The sequence below is a fragment of the Crinia signifera genome, chromosome 5 (genome assembly GCF_055691185.1).
Source record: "Crinia signifera chromosome 5, ASM5569118v1, whole genome shotgun sequence".
NCBI classification, from domain to species: Eukaryota; Metazoa; Chordata; class Amphibia; order Anura; family Myobatrachidae; genus Crinia; species Crinia signifera.
The window spans coordinates 1,048,482-1,071,560 of NC_139221.1; the positions used below are offsets into that span (position 1 = coordinate 1,048,482).

Here is a 23,079-nt window from a genome sequence, read left to right on the forward strand (position 1 = left end):
GGCCACAGAGGCCAAATAGGCACCCTGAAGTGTATAATGGCCACCCGAATTGTTAACGGCACCCCACGATCAACGTCAACCCGAAGCGTGGCGAGTTCAGCGAGCCCGTGAGGGGCAGCGGTACGCGTCCTACGACCTTTTCCTACCCCCACTATCCACGTCGGCGTGGAGTTGAGAATAGAAAGTGTGGCGAGCCACCGAGCCCCGCGAGGGGACGCGGATACCTTCACAGGTATCCGCGTCCCCTCGCGGGCTTCACAGCTGTCCGCTGCGCTCGCCACGCTTCGGGCTCGCCACACTTTCTATTCTCAACTCCACGCCGACGTGGATAGTGGGGGTATGAAAAGGTCGTAGGACGCGTACCGCTGCGCTCGCCACGCTTCGGGTTGACGTTGATCGTGGGGTGGCGTTAACAATTCGGGTGGCCATTATACACTTCAGGGTGCCTATTTGGCCTCTGTGGCCCATTTAACATTGTTTCCTATGGAAAAATCGGGTCAATTGAGGCATTGAACAGGAAAATTGGGTCAATTGAGACATTTAACATTGTTCCCTATGGGAAATCGCGGGCATCTCGTCGGTCGCATCGCACCCAATTTTTTAGTGCATTCAATGCCCGAGATTTTTTACTAACGATGCCCACGATCAAAATCGTTAGGCGCCCTTCTAAGTAAAGAGTACCAAAACAACAAAGACTGCAATCATCTGCCCGCGCACCGCTAGCCGGCATGCGCTTCGCAGATTTAGCTTCCTCAGGGCCAACCTGACAGTGTTTGCAAGGGTTTTTATACCGGTAGTGGTATAGTGGTATAGTGTGCGCCAAACCGAATGGGTCTGGGCGGACGCGCCTCCGGAAAGTCAGCCGGAGGTTATCGTCCACTCATGTGTCCCGCAAGCGACACATGTCCTTTGAGTTCATGTTCAGTATGACGGCGTGGTTGCCATGTCAACTTGGGTCGCGTGTTTTCAGATGCGGACACGCCTTCTGTGCGCATCCGTTCTGATCCTATCGCTTGTGACTTAACAGTGTCATGTTACCATGGTGACCTGGCTTATTGGCGTTGTATTCATTTATGATCGTTCTATTTCAATGATGCGGGCATAGAAGATGAGGCTGCTCCCATCTTAGATGATCTGTAGTGATCATTGCTATTACTATGTGATAGGGTGGGCCCTAAATAGTTCCATAGTGAGGTAAGACGATTCTGTTGTGTGGGGCCTGATCAGTCTATCAGTCATTTCCCGGTTCAAGATTTTGGATAAAGGAGGCATTTTTAAATACATTAATAATGTCATATTGTTATGTTACATGCGTTGGGCTTTTATATTCAAATTCATTTCGGCAAGGTGATATTTGAATATATTAGTACGGGGAAATACATATAAGATGACATTCAGTGAAATTCATATGCTTAATATTGGTGATGCTTAGTGCTAGGTAGTGATAGTATTAGGTGATAAACGTTGCAGAAGTGATGAGGCCGTAAAAAATTATATATAGAGGACCTCATAATTTAATGCTATATGAATGGAGGACAAAGTTTAATAACTACAAATAATGCAGATGATTACCGGTTTGTCAATATTGTGAGATTGTCATATTGGATCATGTGTACGGGTTAGGGGGATGTGCGGTGTGTGAAGGAATAGTGCCACAACAAAGATATTCAATAATGAAAAATAACTTGAAACTTAAGACCGCACGCAGTTTCCCACTGTAATGTTGGATGAATCTATGAGAGGTGAGTATGAATAGTAAGTTGGGGTGAGATGAAATAAGGAGTGTGGGGATTGTAATATTAGGTCTTCGGATATGGGATAGAAATGTCCCGTCGAGTCGGGATGATGATGGAATTATGTCGTACATCCCAAAAGGGGTTTATTTAAATAAGACATATGTCAAATCACATGTCTTCAGAGAATAGTCCCTGTACTCAGTATAGATTATTCACAGGTACTGGTATCCAGCTGGGCATAATTCCCCCAAGACTGTCTAAATGATATAGCAGAAATGAATAATTTTCTGTATGATGGAAATTTTTAGGAATTTTTACAGGAATGCAGAATATCTGAATTATTGAGGCCTTTAGGTGACATGGTGTCCATCATAAAGATAAGTCTGGTCTCCTGTCTCAATAATTCTGCATCCATTTCTCCTCTCCTAATCCCCATGTTGACTCTCAACATGCCATATGCTTTTAATCCTAAGGTTTTACTCTGGTGGTATTTGTAAAAGTGGCGGGCAACAGGGGTGAGGGCCTTCATAGCTTTCCTGTCTCTCTCTGCATTTCTAATGCTGGAAATATGCTCCAGTCGCCTTCTTGAGTGGCTTAATGGTTTTCCCTATATACTGTATGTCTTGTTACAGGGACATTCCAAATTGTACACCACTCCTGCCGTGTCGCAGGTGATGTAATCTTTAATTTTCCAAGTGTGGCTGTACTTGTCCACATATTGTTGTTTCTGGATCATGAATGTACAAGCTTTGCACGATCCGCACTTGAAAGATCCCATCCTCTGTTGTGAGGGTTTTTTTACTTTATCCAAATGACTGTGAACCAGGGTATCTCGGAGATTTCGGCTCCTTCGCCAACTCATTTGGACCCAATCATCCAACATGTTGGCCAGATCTTGGTCAGTTTTTAATACATCAAGATGTTTATTTAGAATGCCCATATTTTTTGCCACTCCTTGCAGTAAGTTCCAATGAATCTTATGGGGTCATCGGATGTGGTGGTGTCTTTCTTCCATGCCATCAGAAGTTGTTCTCTGTCATACTGTAGGTCTGGGTTTCGTTATACGCCTTTCTGATGCTCCTCTTACTGTAGCCTCTATCTGATAAACGGTTGCTCACTTCTCTTGCCCTAAGTTTATATGTGGCTTCATCAGAGCAGTTTCGTTTTGTCCTCTGAAATTCGCCTTTCGGAAGACCTTTAATTACTGGAGGGAAATGTGAGCTGGAGTTGTGTAGCAGAGAGTTCGTAGATGTTGGTCTTCGAAACATATCAGTATGGAGGGAGCCATCATCTTCAATGGTGATATGGAGGTCCAAATAATTCACTTCCTTCTGACTTATCTCATAAGTTAAATGTAAGTTGAGATGGTTTTTGTTAAGCATGTCTATCATCTCAGTGAAGAGATCTTTTTCTCCCTCCCACAGGATGAGAAGATCGTCAATATACCTTAGCCATAATAATATATGGTCTGTGTATTTCTCGTTGGCTTCATTAAAAACGACTTCTCGCTCCGCTCCCACCACCCCAGGTACCAGGTACAGGTTCGCATACATGGGGGCACAAGTGCTCCCCATCGTGGACCCCCGTAACTGGAGGTAGAAGCCTTCGTTACAAACAAAGTAATTTTTGGTCAGTACAAATCTTAATAACTGAATTACAAAGTTATTGAAGTCGCTTTCTTTGCCCATTTGCAGAAAGTATTTCACTGCTTCTATACCATACCATTGGAGGTGAATGCTTGTGTATAAGCTTTTCACATCGCAAGGGATAATCCAAGAGTTTTTGTTGAGAATGACATCCTGGAGTTTGGCGAGTACCTCCATAGTGTCTCTTACATATGATGGAAGTGTAATGACATATTCCCTCAAGTATGTGTCAACGAATTGGCTGGCCTTTTCAGTAACGCCACCTATGTCAGACACTATGGGTCTCCCGGGCGGTGTTTTGTCATTTTTGTGGACTTTGGGCAAGAGATATAGGGTGGGTATTTTGACATTCTTGACCTGTAGGAAGTCTGATTGGGACTTGGTGATGGTCCCTAAATTTTGTCAGCCTCTGCTGCGCTCTCAGTGTGTGAGAGCTTCTAACAGAAGGGTCTGGGATCATTTGGTCTACAGCAAGATGGTTGACAGTCATTAGGTCGACATGGTTCTAGGTCGAAAGGTCATTAGTTCAACAGTGTCTAGGTCGACAGTCAAAAGGTCGACATGGGGTTTTTTGATGGTGAAAACCCACCTGTCAACCTTTTGACTGTTGACTTAGACACTGTCGAACTAATGACCTTTTGACCTAGAACCACATCGACCTTTACCTATGTCGACATTTTCCCATGTCGACCTAATGACTGGCAACCATCATGCTGTAGACCAAATTACCGCATCCCAACAGAAGTAATACACTGGCCAAAAACCTGCACTAACTAGTAAATTAATAAAAAAAAAAATCCTAGCTAATCTATCCAGAAAAAAAATCCAAAACAAACGGCTGGAGCCTGCAACCTGTCAGCACAGCACCCACTCCTGTGGGCACCTAAAACAAACTGAAGTATCCTGGGATGCAGAAGGGAGGAGCCTGCTCTCAAAAGAAGTCAGCATAGGTGTCTTTGCTCCTGCGGACCCTCCTACATCCCAAGGTTAGCTGTGTCGCCAGGATGGAAGAAAGAGAAAAAGGTCTACGAGTTTCTCATGTTTTTTGAGGTGTCGGTATCCACATGGTCACCGTATAAGTATACCGCGTCCCCTGGCATGGCTTGCTCCGCACACTATTAGAAACACTTTCTATAACCACGGGGATAGTTACGTATGGAAAACACATTTTCAAGGCGAGGCCTTTAGAGTCCGACGAGCAGCCGGCGAGGCCTTTAGAGTCCGACGAGCAGCCGGCGAGGCCTTTAGAGTCCGGCGAGGAGCCGGCGAGGCCTTTAGAGTCCGGCGAGCAGCCGGCGAGGCCTTTAGAGTCCGGCGAGCAGCCGGAGAAGGCTTTAGTCAGTTGATCAGTGTAAGAGATATTGGGGCAGATGTATTAAGCCTTAACAAGAGATAAATGCAAGGGTGATAGAGAGATAAACGCCCAGCCAATCACCTCCTAACTGCCATGTTACAGGCTGTGTTTGAAAAAAGTCAGTAAGGAGGTGATTGGCTAGACGTTTATCTCTCCTTATCACCCTTGCATTTATCTCTTGTTAAGGCTTAATACATCTGCCCCAGTGGGCCAAATGGTTCTTATCTGCCATCTTATTCTATGTTTTAAATATAAAAGTCATTTTCGGAGGTTTGATTGTGGCTCTCATATGCACCAAGCCCGAAACATAATAAACATGGCTTTGATGTGGTGGGCATAGCAGTCTATGGGCACCTATTACGGATTTCTGCGTTGGGGATCAAATTGGGTCCAAAACCCAGAAGACATCATCACAAAGGGCCTTCTTTTGCCAAAGTCTTCAAGCAGGTAACTAGATACAGCTATGTATGTGGGGACTCGAAGCAAGCATCGCTAGTTCCTCACTGAATTCCGCCCCTTGCATTATACACAAGTCGCATTCCCGGATGGTGTGCAGAGTGTCCATAGTGTACCAACACGTTACACTACACCCACAGCATCCCTACGTCCGGGGGAGGCGCAGGACACCAAAACATTACATTACCCTCACAGCATCAGTACATCCAGGGGCCACAGGACACAGAAATATTACATTACATTACACCCACAGCATCCCTACATCCGGGGGAGGCGCGGGACACCAAAACATTACATTACCCTCACAGCATCACTACATCCAGGGGCCGCAGGACACCGAAATATTACATTACCCCCACAGCATCACTACATCCGGGGGAGTCGCAGGACACCAAAACATTACATTACCCTCACAGCATCACTACATCCAGGGGCCGCAGGACACCAAAATATTACATTACCCCCACAGCATCACTACATCCAGGGGCCGCAGGACATAGAAATATTACATTACACCCACAGCATCCCTACGTCCGGGGGAGGCGCAGGACACCAAAACATTACATTACCCTCACAGCATCACTACATCCAGGGGCCGCAGGACACAGAAATATTACATTACACCCACAGCATCACTACATCCGGGGGCCGCAGGACACCGAAATATTACATTAAAAATACAGATAAAAATGGTGCAGCAGCACGAGAGTCAACTCCTAAAAGTGTATAGATCAGGGGTTCCCAATCTTTTTCGAATCACGGCACCCTAGAGTATCAGAATTTGTCCACGGCACCCCTAGGCCCCCAAAAATATATATAAAATTAAGTAGATTGTGTTTGTATGTGTTTCTTAGGTTCAGTTATGTGGTAAAAGGCAGGATTTGCTTCTGATTGTACACATTTTATGATTGGCAGCCACCAGCACTGGTTTTATCCATAAATAATTGATCATAAATTATTTGAATTGGTCCTGGACCACCAACCCGTGGCACCCTTGCAAGTGTCCTGAGGCACCCCAGGGAGCCACGGCACACAGTTTGTGAACCACTGGTATAGATAATAACATAAATAACACATTGCTCAAGCATAAAAGAAAAAAAACAAAGGGGGCAATGCAACTGTTGTTCAAGCTTTGGCCGCTAGGTGCTTCCGTGTGTAATTACGCAGGTCATGCCAATGAATGTGCCCTCCTTACCGCAGACATGTACCTAAGGGGAGCCTATAGGAATGATGAGTGTTCTATACAGACCAACATTTCCATGACCATATCCGGAGTACACAATCCTACTGTAATCACTGGATGTTGGGGCATCATATAGGTAGAACAGGCTGCTGATATATACATCACAACATGCCAGGTAGTCAGGATTCGCACTACTGTCTGACAAAGCTAATGCAAGGGCTCTCACCTGTTTATTTTTACTATACTTGGAATGGTTCCGCAGATTCCTTCCCGGGCAAGTTTAAGATTTCCACAGCGAGCTCGGAATACCTCATCATAATACTGGAAGAGAAGAGGATATACTGTACAGCGCTGTGGAATGTGTGTGTGCTATATAAATAACTGGTAACCGTTACAGGTGCAATGGTGCTGACTTTATCAGGGGAATTCATTCTATGCACATATAAATAAGACAAATTAGGGCGACTCTTATCAGAAATATACACAAACACTGCAAATTGCCCTAGGGAAAACAGAAAACCTGCAATGTTAGTGGCTAAAAGACGCAAGGACACAAATCGAAGCCATTGCCAACAACCGAATTGCTCCATTGTAACAGAATTTACAGTACATAAACAGTAGCAAGTAAGAGAACAACATATTCTACATTACATTTAAATGGAAATCTGCAGTTTATGCTGAGCAAACATCAGAATGATTTTCAGCCGGATGGGTCGCGCGATGCAGTGTCTGTACGATGTGCATGCTCGCGGGTTGTGCGGTGGATCCTCAGATCTTATGTGCTGCTAACGCCCAGTATGAAATCCCCAGCCTCTGGAGTAGCGTGGCGGTGGTGAAGGAGAGCAGAGCAGAGGAGGCAAGGCTGGAGGAGAGCGGAGGCGGCAAGGCTGGTGAAGCGAGCCCCGAGTGCCCCTGGAGCAGGACGCAGCGTAACCAGGCCGCCTCCGGAGGTGGGCAGCGCTGCGCCCCCCACCGGCAGCACAGCAGCTAGCACCGAGAGCCCCTGCCGTTGGACAGCCGTAGGCCCCAGCAGCACCATCTTAACGGGGGGACCCCCAGAGGAGGAAGAAGGATTCAGTGCTGAGAGCCCCTGAGGAAGCGCGGCAGCACCACTGGCCCGGGGGAACCCCCAGAGGGGGGAAAAAACAGGCACAGGACACAGGTATTTCCGGCCTGCAGGCCCCCCAACAGTTCCGTTCACCAGCTTTGGGTGAAACTCCAAAGGGAGGAGGTATGGCTACACCCCCTCAACCCAGCCTCATGGACCACCACCCCCTCCCCCCCCTGACCCCACGGACTGACCACCCCATCGGTTACAGTCATCACACCGGCGGGTATGTGTTCCCGGTGTGATAACTGTACCGTCCCTGCTTATATTGTTACCTACCTGGCTGCTGCAATGACCAGTGGCGCCGCTGATGGCTGCCTAGGCACTGTGCAGCTCAGTATATATATATATATATATATATATATATATATATATATATATTATATATATATATCCCTGCGTCTATATCCCCAAGGGTACATCTATCGTATACCTGTATGTGTGTGTATATTTGTACTGTCACTGTTTAACTGTACCTAACTGGCTGTTGCAATCCAAACCAAATTCCTAGTATACGCAAGTATACCTGGCAATAAAGATGAATCTGATGGCTACGAATGCCCGTGTTCGTAGCCATTTGATGCGATATACGGCTGTAAATTCAGATTTGTTTTAAATTCATTGATTTTTATGGAGTTTTTGCATGACAAACAAAACCCCAAACACAAAACATAGGTGGCAGGAGGATTGCATATCGGACTAAATCAAATATTAAGACACGTACATTATAGTCATAATTATGAGAGGAGTACAAGTACAACATGAAACAGACGAAAGAGAATTTCTTTAACAGTACCGAATACTCAAGTACCCGAGGGCGCCAATCGGGTACGATTATTTGAAAACCATACAGGATGTATATTGAAATATTATTTACATTAAAAAAACAAAAAGCATTCTCCTATCCGGTATGTAGTATAGAAATTGTGTACCAGTACGAGTTACAGTAGTTAAGCGGATCTCTCCTACAGATTAGATACTGAGCCACCAAAAGAAAAAAAGAAAATGATCCCCAAAACAACCCTACCCTATACCCCCAACCTAGGAATACTTGGATCCCTTGGACCATCTAATCCTATCCCACTGAGACTATACTAACTAACCCTGTTAGTTACACTACCTAACTATTGAACTATGTAGGAGGCGATAAACTAGTGGTCCTTCGTTAAAACTACTTTGAAAACCACAGTAGCAACAGGATATGACCATCTCTGTTTTAACTAAACAATACCAAAAATCTAATCCAATCCACCCCCCCATCTGAAGGATAACTGCATTATGGAACAGACGGATCAATGGACTTATGATAACAGGATATATCATAGGATATAATGATAACAGGATATATCATGGATCGCCGCTGTCAGTTACATCTACACCCAGCTTCCCACTTTAACAAACTGGCACAACACACTATGGTGCAGATGTACTAAAGGTGGCCATACATCAGAAAGATATTGTACCCAATCATACAATCTCAATTGATTGTAAAATGGATCTTATGCAGATTGCATGCACATCTTGTGTACACAATCATACAATCAATCATCAGATGGATTGTATGATGGATTGTATGACTGATTGTATGATGGATTGTGTGTCCAAAAACCACCAAGGACTGCCGAGGATTTCAAGGGAAATTGTACACAATCATGAGCGCAGTCGATCTTAAGATCGATCTTTCTGATGTATGGCCAGCTTAATGCTGGGTACACACCAGGACGACTAGGGCCCGATCCCCTCAATCTAGATCCAATTCCGACCAATTGGATGTAGATTGGGTGGTGATTGGGCCCTTTTCTGTCCTGGTGTGGACCGATACCGATCCGATGCGCGGTCCCGCGGGTCGGTCGGTCGTTATTGAGATCCTACCTGCTGCAGGTAGGATCTCAATGACGACCATACAGCCGGGTGCGGGTCGCCATCGGATCGGACCCGCTCACGGGGGCACATCGTGAGCGGGTCATGCCCCCCCGCGTCACCGTGAGCGGGTCGTCCTGGTGTGTACCCTACATAAGCCTGGCGAAGGGATAAAATGGAGATGAAGGAGATAACGTAACAGTCAATCAGATGTGTTTGAAATATAGAAAAAACAGAATGTTGTTTTGTACTCTACTTGCGCTAATTAAATGAAAGCTGCTGGTATATGATCTAAAGAAAGTTCACCAACCTTCTAACAATATAGCACAACAAAAAGATAACAACGGATTATGCTTACGATAATTCCTTTTCTTCGGAAAACTTCATGGCAGCCTTTACAATGGGTTTAACCCCTTCTTCCTCAAGTATAGACAGGTAGATTTTTTCCTAGGATCCTCCTCCTCCTCCTTCCTAAATAAACCAGCTCCTGCCACTCCTCCCTTAGTCTTTGACTGTCTCCGCCATAGATCCTAGGAAAAAATGACAAATAAGAGAGGGATAATTATGGGCTGCCATGAAGTATTCCGAAGAAAAGGAATTATCCTAAGCATAATCCGTTGTTTTCTTCTTCCTACTTCATGGCAGCCTTTACAATGGGATGTACCAAAGCATAAATGGGAGGGAATACTATACCTTAGGCCATAGCCTGACTTAGGACCTTTCCCCCGAACTGGTCCCTTGCAACGTCCAGTGCATAGTGTCTGGAAAACGTGTGAACAGATGACCAGGTTGCTGCTTGACATATGTCTCTTACCGACACGTTCGCCTCTCTTATCTATCATACTGACATTGCTCTAGCCGAGTGTGCCTTGATGATGTTCGGAACTTAAAGACCAACCTTTTTATATGCAAATGTAATGGTTTCCTTCAACCACCTAGAAATGGTCTGTTTTGATGGTGTGAGTCCTTTCCTTGCACCCAAAGGGACGACAAACAATGAATCAGTTGACCTGAAATTCTTCGTCCTGCCCAGATATATTTTCATGGATCTGACGACATCCAACATATGAAGATTCTTTTCCTTTCTCATTTATTGGGTTTGGAAAAAAACATAGTAGGATAATTTCCTGATTAAGGTGAAAAAAATGATACTATTTTAGGCAAAAACGCTGGATTTGTTCTGAGCACCAAATGGTCATGAAATTTTTTTAAGTAAGGCTCTTTTGCCCACAGAGCTTGAAGTTCTCCTACTCTCCTTGCTGATGCGACAGCCACCAGGAAGACAATCTTCCATGATAGAAACTTTAATTTGCATCTATCCATAGGCTCAAATGGGGGTAACATGAGGGCATTCAACACCAAATTAAGATCCCATTGAGGGACAATTGATTTAATTCTTGGACGTAGTCTCTTGATAGCTTGACAGAACGGTCTTATTAACCCGTGATCTGCAAGTCTCATGTCCAATAGGACGCTAAGCGCAGAGATATGAACCTTTAATGTAGCCACTGCCAAACCTCTGTGAAAACCATCACAAAGGAATCTCAATAACTGAGGAAATCCGGCTTTCATGAAATCACACTTGTCTTTTGCCCATTCTGCAAAAATTTTCCAGATTCTATAATAAATGCTTGACGACACCTTCTTCCTTGCTTGCAGGAGGATGTCAATTACTGCTGATGACAAATTCTTATTCTTCAGAATCTGCCTCTCAATTTCCAAGCCATTAAATGCAATTCCTCCGGTTCTTGATAATACACTGGTCCCTGCTTCAGGAGGTTGGGTATCAGGGGCAACACGAATGGGGATGCCACTGACATGCTCTCCACTACCGGGAACCAAGCCCGTCTCAGCCAGTACGGAAGGACAATAATGACTTCTGCTTGTTCTTCTCGGACTTTCTTCAATATTCTTTGGATCAGTGCAAACACGTAACCCAGACTGAACTGCCAACTCGGACAGGGCATCCACTCCTGACGAGCCCCAGGCTGGGTATCTTGAAAAGAATTTGGGAAGTTTCTTGTTCATGGAAGTTGCCATTAGATCTATCTCGGGTTGTCCGAATCGATCCACTATAGCCTGGAAAACCACCTCGTCCAATTCCCATTCTCCTGGAATGATGCTGTTCCGACTCAGGAAGTCTGCTACCTGATTCTTTTTCCCTGGAACATGAAGAGCTGATATCTAGAGTAAGTTGTCCATGGCCCAATCCATGATGTTCTTTACTTCTAACATTAGTGATGCACTCTTCGTACCCCCTTGATGGTTGATGTGCGTTACCGTGGTAACGTTGTCTGAGAAGATACGAAGATGTGCTCCTCCGATTTCTTCCTGAAAACTTTCGATTGCCCGGGATACTGCTCTTATTTCCCTTAGATTGGACGAACATTCTGCTTCTTGTGGGGACCACAACCCTTGGCAGTTTTTGTTCAAGAAATGCACTCCCCATCCTCTTGTGCTCGCATCCGTTGCGATGACTTTGAATTGGGGACTTAATAGACACACTATACAGACCGTACAGTAGACACACTATGCTGACCGTACAGTACACACACACTATACAGACCGTACAATACACACACACTATACAGAACGAACGCACACACTATACAGACCATACAGTAGACACACACACACTATACAGAATGTACAGGAGACACAAACACACACACACACATGCACTATACAGACCGTACAATACACACACACAATACAGAACGAACGCACACACTATACAGACCATACAGTAGACACACACACTATACAGAATGTACAGGAGACACACACACACTATACAGACCGTACAATACACACACACACACACACTATACAGAACGAACCCGCACACACTATACAGACCATACAGTAGACACACACACACACTATACAGAATGTACAGGAGACACACACACGCACTATACAGACCGTACAATACACACACACACACTATACAGACCGTACAATACACACACACACACACACACTATACAGAACGAACGCACACACTATACAGACCATACAGTAGACACACACTATACAGAATGTACAGGAGACACACACACACACACACACTATACAGAATGTACAGGAGACACACACACGCACTATACAGACCGTACAATACACACACACTATACAGACCGTACAATACACACACACACTATACAGAACGAACGCACACACTATACAGACCATACAGTAGACACACACTATACAGAATGTACAGGAGACACACACACACACTATACAGACCATACAGTAGACACACACTATACAGAATGTACAGGAGACACACACACACACTATACAGACCATACAGTACACACACACACTATACAGACCGTACAGTAGACACACTATACAGACCGTACAGTAGACACACACACTATGCAGACCGTACAACACACACACACACACACTATACAGACCGTACAACACACACACACACTATACAGAACGAACGCACACACTATACAGACCGTACAGTAGACACACACACACACTATACAGAATGTACAGGAGACACACACACTATACAGAATGTACAGGAGACACACACACACACTATGCAGACCGTACAGCACACACACACACACTATACAGACCGTACAATACACACACACACACACACTATACAGAACGAACGCACACACTATACAGACCATACAGTAGACACACACACTATACAGAATGTACAGGAGACAAACACACACACATGCACTATACAGACCGTACAATACACACACACACTATACAGAACGAATGCACACACTTTACAGACCATACAGTAGACACACACACACTATACAGACCGTACAGTACACACACACACACACTATGCAGACCGTACAGTACACACACACACACACACACTATACAGACCGTACAATACACACACACACACTATACAGACCGTACAGTAGACACACTATACAGACCGTACAGTAGACACACACTATACAGAATGTACAGGAGACACACACATGCACTATACAGACCGTACAGTACACACACACACACACTATACTGAACGAACGCACACACTATACAGACCATACAGTAGACACACACACTATACAGAATGTACAGGAGACACACACACACACTATGCAGACCGTACAGCACACACACTATACAGACCGTACAATACACACATTATACAGAATGTACAGGAGACACACACACTATACAGAATGTTACAGAAGACACACACACATGCACTATACAGACCGTACAGGAGACACACACCATACAGTAGACACACACACTATACAGACCGTACAGTAGACACACACACATGCACTATACAGACGTACAGTACACACACACACACTATACAGAATGTACAGGAGACACGCACACATTATACAGACCATACAGTAGACACACACACTATACAGAATGTACAGGAGACACACACACACACACACTATACAGACCATACAGTACACACACTATACAGAATGTACAGGAGACACGCACACACTATACAGACCATACAGTAGACACACTATACAAAATGTACAGGAGACACACACACACACACACATGCACTATACAGACCGTACAGTACACACACACACACTATACAGAATGTACAGGAGACACGCACACACTATACAGACCATACAGTAGACACACACACACACTATACAGAATGTACAGGAGACACACACATGCACTATACAGACCATACAGTAGACACACACACTATACAGAATGTACAGGAGACACACACACACACACTATACAGAATGTACAGTAGACACACACTATACAGAATGTACAGGAGACACACACACACACACTATGCAGACCATACAGTACACACACACACACACACACACACACACACTATGCAGACTGTACAGTACACACACACACACACACACACACACACACACTATACAGACCATACAGTAGACACACACACTATACAGAATGTACAGGAGACACATGCACTATACAGACCGTACAATACACACATATACACACACACACACACACTATACAGAACGAACGCACACACTATACAGACCATACAGTAGACGCACACACTATACAGAATGTACAGCACACACACACACACACTATACAGAATGTACAGGAGACACACACACACACACACTATACAGAATGTACAGGAGACACACACACACACACACTATACAGAATGTACAATACACACACTATACAGAACGTACAGGAGACACACACACACACTATACAGAATGTACAGGAGACACACACACATGCACTATACAGACCATACAGTAGACACACACTATGCAGACCATACAGTACACACACACACACACACACTATGCAGACTGTACAGTAGACACACACACACTATACAGAATGTACAGGAGACACATGCACTATACAGAACATACAGTACACATACACACACACACACACACACACACACACTATGCAGACCATACAGTACACACACACACACACTATACAGACCATACAGTAGACACACACTATACAGAATGTACAGGAGACACATGCACTATACAGACCGTACAATACACACACACACACACACTATACAGAACGAACGCACACACTATACAGACCATACAGTAGACGCACACACTATACAGAATGTACAGCACACACACACACACTATACAGAATGTACAGGAGAAACACACACACACACACACTATACAGAATGTACAGGAGACACACACACACACACTATACAGAATGTACAATACACACACTATACAGAACGTACAGGAGACACACATGCACTATACAGACCATACAGTAGACACACACTATGCAGACCGTACAGTACACACACACACACACACACACACACTATACAGACCATACAGTAAACACACACACACTATACAGAATGTACAGGAGACACACACACACACGCACTATACAGACCATACAGTAGACACACACATACACACACACACACACATACACACGCACTATACAGACCATACAGTAGACACACACACACACATACAATAATATCTTGTCAAAAAAAGAAGCGCAATTTCTTTCCATCGAAGACCCAGTTGTTCCAGTTATCTATTTACTTCCAGTACACAAGACTTTAATACATGCTCCCGGAAGACCCATCATTCGGGAGTTAATTCCATTTCATCAAATCTTTCTGAATTCATCGATTATTTTCTCCAGCCCTTAGTCAATAAAAATAAATCCCATCTAAAAGATACAAGTCAATTGATTATAGCACTAAAAGAAATTAAGTGGAAGGAGGGACTCTTTCTGGTATCAGCCAATGTGAGTTCCCTCTATACCAGTGGTTCCCAACCTGGGGTACTAATACCCCTGGGGGTACTCTGCAGACCAGTTGGGGTACTTGAAAATAATATTGATAATGGCGGAAGATGAAAAAAAAAGTATTTTGATGGCAGAAGAAGACCCATTGCTATGGAGAAGAACCATGTTGTGTCACTTATGGTTCTGTCTTCAGCTTCATCAGCATCTCATTGTGCTTTTGCCTGATCAGCAATCCAATGGGAGCTACCCATGCTGCCCTCAGACATCGGCGATCCTCTGCCCTGCACTGACACGGGTGGAAGAAGCAGCGGCATTAATCCTACAGGTGTAAGTGGGAACCCTGGAGACAATACACAACCAGCGGCCAGAGAAGGGAATGATTCCTGTCTGCTACTCCTTAATATAAAGGACATGCATAAGGATACGCATACCGCTCACTTCCACTCCACTCATAAGGACTGTCTATATTTTAAATTTAGAGGAGGGGTACTCATCAATGAAAAGCCTAAAATAGGGGTACGGGAGAGAAAAAAGGTTGGGAACCACTGCTCTATACCATCAACGATCATGATCTTTTGGCAGTTACATTTTTCTTACAAGAACCGGATTTAAACATAGATTTACAAAAATTGATTCTGGAAGGCATTGAATTTATCCTCAAGAATAATATATATATTTTTTTAAAGACACTCTTTTCCTTCAAAAAAATGGTACAGCTATGGGCATTAGGTTCGCTCCGAGCTATGCAAACCCAATTATGGGCAAATGGGAGCTTGATTACATCTGGCATAACAACCTATTCGGAGAGAACCTAGTGTCCTACAAAAGATATATTGATGATATATTTTTATTTTTGAGGGAGAAAAAAAACCTTTTAGATGAGTTCCTCAACAACAATAATCAAAATATCAAATTAACATTTGATATTCAAACAGAAAAGAAGTTTCTTGTTGTAACCATTTACATCAAAGACAATCATATTTTAACCAAACATTATACAAAACCCACGGACTCAGGGGCATACATCCCTATAAACAGTTGTCATCATCAGTCCTGGATAAACGCCATACCCAAGGGTCAATTTAAGCGAATTCGCAGAAATTGCACAGACCAAGAAACCTTTAAAATTCAAGCTGAAATAATGAAAGAAAATTTGTAACAGCCGAATACAATAAAGATAAGATACAAGAAACTATTGAGACTATTAGTGAAGCAAATAGAGAGGATATGTTAAAACCTAAAACAATTGAACCAAAAGATTGAAAATACAATTGGGCATTTATTACAGAATAGTCAACCAAACATCATAAAATGGAGTCTATAACGAAAAAGCACTGGAATATCCATAAAATGGATCCCGTTTAAGTCCAGTGCTCCCGAATAAACCAGTACACATTTATAGAAAGGCACCAAACGTGAAATCTAAATTGGTCTCAAGTGCCTATATGACTAACACAAAGTCCATGTACAATCGCACACAAGGGTTTCACAGATGTGGGTGCTGTTTAGGTTGCAGAAATGGGAAATCCAACGGGACTAAGAAATATAATAACATAACCATCAATGGACAGGAGGTGGACATAAAAGACTTTATTACCTGCCATACAAAAAATGTCATACATGCCATCCAATGTTCCTGTAACAAGTATCATATAAGAACATCTTGTCCTCTAAAAACCCGTATAAAATGAACATTTGAGAAATGTAAGAAATGGATCAGAAACTCATGCTTCAAACTGACACACAATAGTTCATGTGAGCATATGAAGTGATAAAAGGAAAATATTAGACACAATAATACCAAAAAAACTCTAGCGAAGGAAGAAATGAAATACATATATAGTCTAAAAACTCTTATGCCATCAGGGCTCAAATAAAGATTTCGAGCTGAAATTGTTTCTGCAAAACTTTGTTCCATTGTCTTCTTTAGATTCCACTAATCATAATTCTTTTTTTATTCTAGAAAATGTCAAAACAAGAAAGTTTCTGAATGTATATGATCTAAAAAGGTCGTCGGTGGTGCCCTCAGTGGGTGTGTCCCGCCATATGAAACACCAGCGACGTACGGATTGTATTTATAATTTAACTATTTTATTATGTAATGTATTGCTTATGTGCAAATGAGATGTATATCAATTGTATAGCCCGTTTAACTAATGTAAAGTGTGTTGGTTTTCACATACAACACACACATATATAGGTGTGCATATATAATATATATATATATATATATATATATATATATATATATATATATATATATATACACACACACATACACACATACATACATACACACACACACACACACACACACACCTCTCTATCTATCTATCTATATACACACACACACACACACACACACACATATATATATATATATAAAGGCAAAAAAGCCTACCAAAGGTAGGTAAGAACACTCGCCAAATAATAAACAACTGAAGATACTCAAAGTTGTTTTAAATATAAATACAAAGTCAAAACGAAAAGAGGTAGTTTAACCTGTTTCTTAAGTCCATCTTCCAACGTTTCGGTCAGCCACAGTGACCTTTGTCAAGGAATGGAAACAAGGAGACAACACTGTTGCACAGAAATCTGGAGACAACGGGACCAATTCCCAGGAGAGAGGAGGCCACACACTGCAAACCCCTGTGTCCGGCTATAAATACCTGAATCAAATAGCGTAATTGGCGCCAATGCGCCACTCGTTCCGGGCTCTGGAACGCAAGCCTAGGCTGCTTCCGGCCCTTGGAACGCATGTGCCGCACTTCCGGTGCTTCCGGGAGTAGCGGCCGGGACACCATAGAAACAACATGAAATGATGCGGGGATGGTGTCGGTAACGGTAGCGCCGCAGCGGGTGCCTCCGTCACACATCACCAGTGATCAATACATTCAAGACTTTACTGTGCCGCGCTCCTAGCAATATGAGGAGCTGCGGTAAAATTGTTAAAGACACTGTTGCTGGCATTCAGTCACCATGGTGATGGGGTCGGCTCCACAGCGGGAATAGCCTCCCCCTCACAATTAAGTCATAACGGGGATACAATGACAGGTATAAGCCGGGCACGTGATCAGACTGGCCGGCGACCCATGGGAAACACCCCCATCGACCCACTTGTAACAAATACATCGATAAAAACCTGAAAACATGAATACCTGAAAACATGAATAAAGAAACTGAAATGAAAAAGAAATAGTGTATTAGCATCTTGACATCTCTATAAGCTGCTGTCAGTTTGTCATCAATATCAGCATAAGGCACACAAGGTGGGCTAGATGATTAGAAAAGAGCCAAGTAGTGGGAATCACCTCCTCCCCATTGGTTAGAAGTACTCATGTTAACCAACTGTATGCTGCACTAAAACTCCAGCTACAGCTGCAGACCTGTTGGTTCACGTAGCTGAGTTTATTTAATGATGGATCCGCTGATGCTACGTTGTGGTTTTATCATGAATTTATTTTAATATGATGTTAATTTAATCTGTTCTTATGTTTAGGGTTTTATTACAATTAAATTTTTATTCTATTATTATTTATATTTTTATATTTATAGTTATTGTTATTTTAATTTTTATTGTTATTTATATTTTTATTTAAATTTCATTATTATTTCCATTTTTATTTAAATTTTTAATTTTATTTTTATGTTTTGTATTTTTTATATTGGTGGGAGTCCATCAAAAATTATTTTGATGACGGATCTCTAGCTGTGGAGTGTCGAAAGAACCACTCCTAGTGACATCTACAATTGTGGTGCCATGCATGTGCCAGAGGTGACCCGATCCAAAACCAAGAAACACACATATATAAATATACAACCCTACTTGACCACATGAACACCCAATGACATATTTCAAACGAATAATAATCAATAATCCTGCCAAGCAGCCACACACAGAATAACTCATTGTGGCAGCTAACATAACAGGTGTCAACTGATTGCGACCAGCCCACCTAATTCAGGTTTTTGAAAAATCATGCGTCACACTCTGGGGCGACCAATAGCCCCAGACCGAATTAGATGTCAACATGTCTCAATCAACTGACCCTAAAGGTCGCGAAACACTGTTCTTGAAACAAATCGGTAGTATAACACCAGTGGGTACAATTCCCTGGTGTAAATCACATGAGGATCCCACCCCACGTAGGCCTGCCAAGTTAGCGCAAAAAAATAGAAAAAGAGTTAGTCTCGTTCAAACCCCGGGGTGCTAAAGTGTCCAATTTGTGGATCCACCTTGCTTCAACTTTCTTCAGAAGTAGTGTCCAATCACCACCTCTTTTGGGCTGAGGAACCCAGTCGATCAGGCGACATCTCAGACTTGGTACTTGGTGTCCAAGTTGCAAGAAGTGGCGTGGCACGGGTTGATCTGTCTTGTTAGTGTCCAATGCCACACGGATGCTTCTCCTGTGGTTGGCCATTCTTTCGCGGAAGCACCTGGAGGTCATCCCGACGTATGCCAACCCACAGGGACACGTGAGCATATAGATTACGTGATCCATGCGACAATGTAACCTGAACCTGATGGGGATCTGTTTTTCCGAGTGCGGGTGTGGGAATGAGGACCCAACAAGCATGGCGCTGCATGTGGTACACCCACTGCAACGATAACAACCAGGCTTTTGGCTGTGTAGCCACGTGATGTTGGATGGGGTTTGTGGGTTTAGCGTAGGTCTCATCAGGAGCGGTTTTAAGTTAGGACCGCGTCTATAAGCCATCATAGGTGGGCCATAGTCCTGAAGTTTTAGGGATTTGTCTGTGGACACAAGTGGCCAGTGTTGACGCAGACTGTGTTGGACTTTATGCGAGAAGTGATCGTATGTGTTGGTAAACATCATCCGTTTACGACCTTGCGTGGGATCTACTGGAGTCCTGGTCATGTTGTTCTTGGCCTTCGTCAGACATCTTTGGACCACTGTCTTAGAATAACCCCTTTCTATGAATTTGGCGGACATCTCTCCAAGTTGTCTTTCTAAAGTGCTGTTGTCAGAATTGTTCCTTATGACTCGCATGAATTGCGAGACTGGTAGATTTTCCTTCAGTGCCGGTGGGTGCTGACTGGTGGCGGCTAAGAGGGTGTTGCGGTCTGTAGTCTTCCTGAAAAGGCAAGTGTGCATCTGTCCATCTCTGAGAGTGATGTTAATGTCCAAAAAGTTGATGGAATGCGCGTCAATTTGGTAGGTGAATTGGATGGGATGTATCCCATCATTAAGGGTTGACATCATGGAAAGGAATTCTTCTTCCGTGCCACCCCACAGCAGGAATATATCATCGATATAGCGTTTGAAGAATTTGATGAATGACTTGAATCGTGGAAGGATGAGCCTGTTTTCGTAGTTGATCATGAATGCACCGGCATAAGAAGGAGCCAAGTTGGAACCCATGGCTGTCCCTGACGTCTGAACATAATAGGAGTCACTGTACATGAAGTGGTTACAGGTAAGCACCAAGGTAGCCAGATCTATCAAAAAGTCAGTGGGTGGCACCTGTGAAATCCTTGTGTCCAATAATGACCGAAGAGTAAGTAGTCCGTCTGTGTGTGGAATGACAGTATACAAGGAGTGGACATCCATGGTGACCAAAAACACTGGACCGGTGGTGATATCAATCTCTTTCAACTTGGAGAGGAAGTCGCTGGTGTCACGGATGTAACTGTCACTTGCCGTGATGAGTGGTTGCACAAACTTGTCTGTATAGATTGCTAATGGCTGTAGCAATGAATTCCTGGCCGAAATGATCGGTCTACCAGACGGCTGAGTAACAGATTTGTGGATCTTGGGGATAGTGTAGATGATGGGGCATACAGGAAAGTCAACTGTCAGAAAGTCGAATGTTTGTTTGTCAATGTGTTTGTCCAACACAGCTGCGGCCAATGTCTCATCTACTCTTCGTTTGAATGCTGGGATGGGGTTTGAAAGTACTGGTTGGCAAGTCTGGTGGTCAGCTAATTGGCGTAGAATTTCGGAGTTGTAATCACTCCAATTCTGAACCACTATAGCGCCCCCTTTGTCAGCTGCGCGTATGACCAAATGGGGGTCAGATCTGAGTGTTTTTAAGGCTGCCCGTTCAGATTTTGTCAGGTTGTCATACCCTGCATGAGTGGTGCCTGTGGTTAATTCGCGGTTCATCATTCTCGCAAAAGTGCGAATGCTGGGGTTGGTGGATGCTGGGTCAAACACAGACGGTTTTTTAAGGGTGGTGGGTGTGGCCTCTCCCCCCAGATCGCCAAAATGTTCCCGTAACCTCAGTTTACGGTTGAACTTGTACAAGTCAATGGCTGTGTCAAATGTGTTATGAGGTGCTGTGGGTACAAATGTCAAACCTCGGGATAATAGTTTAGTGGTGGCTTCACTCAAGGGGGTGTCAGACAAATTAAATACCAGGTCTAATACCGGCCCCTCCCTTGGTGCCACGTACCTCCCCTTCCTCGGGTGGGGTCGCCTCTTCTTTGTCTTGGGCGTGCCCGATTGTGCGTAGGTGCCTAAAAAATCACCCTGTGTGGAACGGGGATCAGACTGTTCTGTGTCTGATGCAGAAGTGGAGGAGCCAGTGTCAAAGCGTGCTGGATTTCTTTGCTGCCACCTGACTCTGTTCGGACGTGAGGGTCTGTTTGTGTCACCAGTTAACCACCTGTATACTGTGTGATTTTGGTAGTCTGCTGTGACTGTAGCTAATTTGCTACGTTTGAAGGTTATCAGGTCCCTCCTGTAGGTGTCAATTTGGGTGACGAGTTTGTCTATGAGATTGTTAGTTCTGTCACTTTTTATGGTGACCAAGTGGGCCGCCCCAAAGCTGTCGATGTCCACTCTAACTTTCTTGAGTTCAAGACCAACCTCCTCGACCACCAGTAGCATGAGGTCGAGGGAACATTTGTTTAGAACCCCGCATCATCGGCTACAGAATGTGGGGTTTGTTCTGCCAATGGTCGGGTGTTGGCCACCCTAAAACCCCGTGGGATAAACTTCCTCCGATGGTATTCGGACAGGAAGTGGCCGTGTAATGACAAGTCCACTTCCCTCTTTCTCAGTTTCAAGACACGGTGATATAAGTCCAGGGGGGTTTCGGTCGGGAGAGTGTCAAAGTCTATCTGGTTGAACAGGACGTGATCTGCATAGTCGTCAGTGAGTGAAATTATCCCATGTTCTGCCTGGGATAATAAGTGATCGTCCAGAAAACCTGTAGTGCCGGTTGCCATAACACTACTAGGATGGATGGCCCAAAGGGATTGGATATAGTCAGGGAGTCACTCAGTGAAGTAAGAATGCTTCTGCTGCAATAAATGCTAACGCACTCAGAAAGATACAGATGTTTGACATACAACATATAAATACAGATATAAACAAGTGATCCACTCTTAGTGGGGGTCTGATGATGGAGTGAGTCCTCCGCTGGCCGTCGGTCAGTCAAGGGGGATAAGCACGTATGTGGTCGGTCCCTACTGATGGGAAATGACC

At 43.9% G+C, this 23,079-nt stretch overlaps 1 protein-coding gene across 1 annotated transcript in view; it reads right to left on the reverse strand.

Moving 5' to 3' along the window:
* ARHGEF39 (Rho guanine nucleotide exchange factor 39) overlaps nt 1-23,079 on the reverse strand; it is a 208,025-nt gene that overhangs the window by 144,045 nt on the left and 40,901 nt on the right. The window contains 1 exon segment of the mRNA XM_083186480.1: nt 6,602-6,696. Coding sequence (XP_083042606.1) covers nt 6,602-6,696 — 95 coding nt within the window.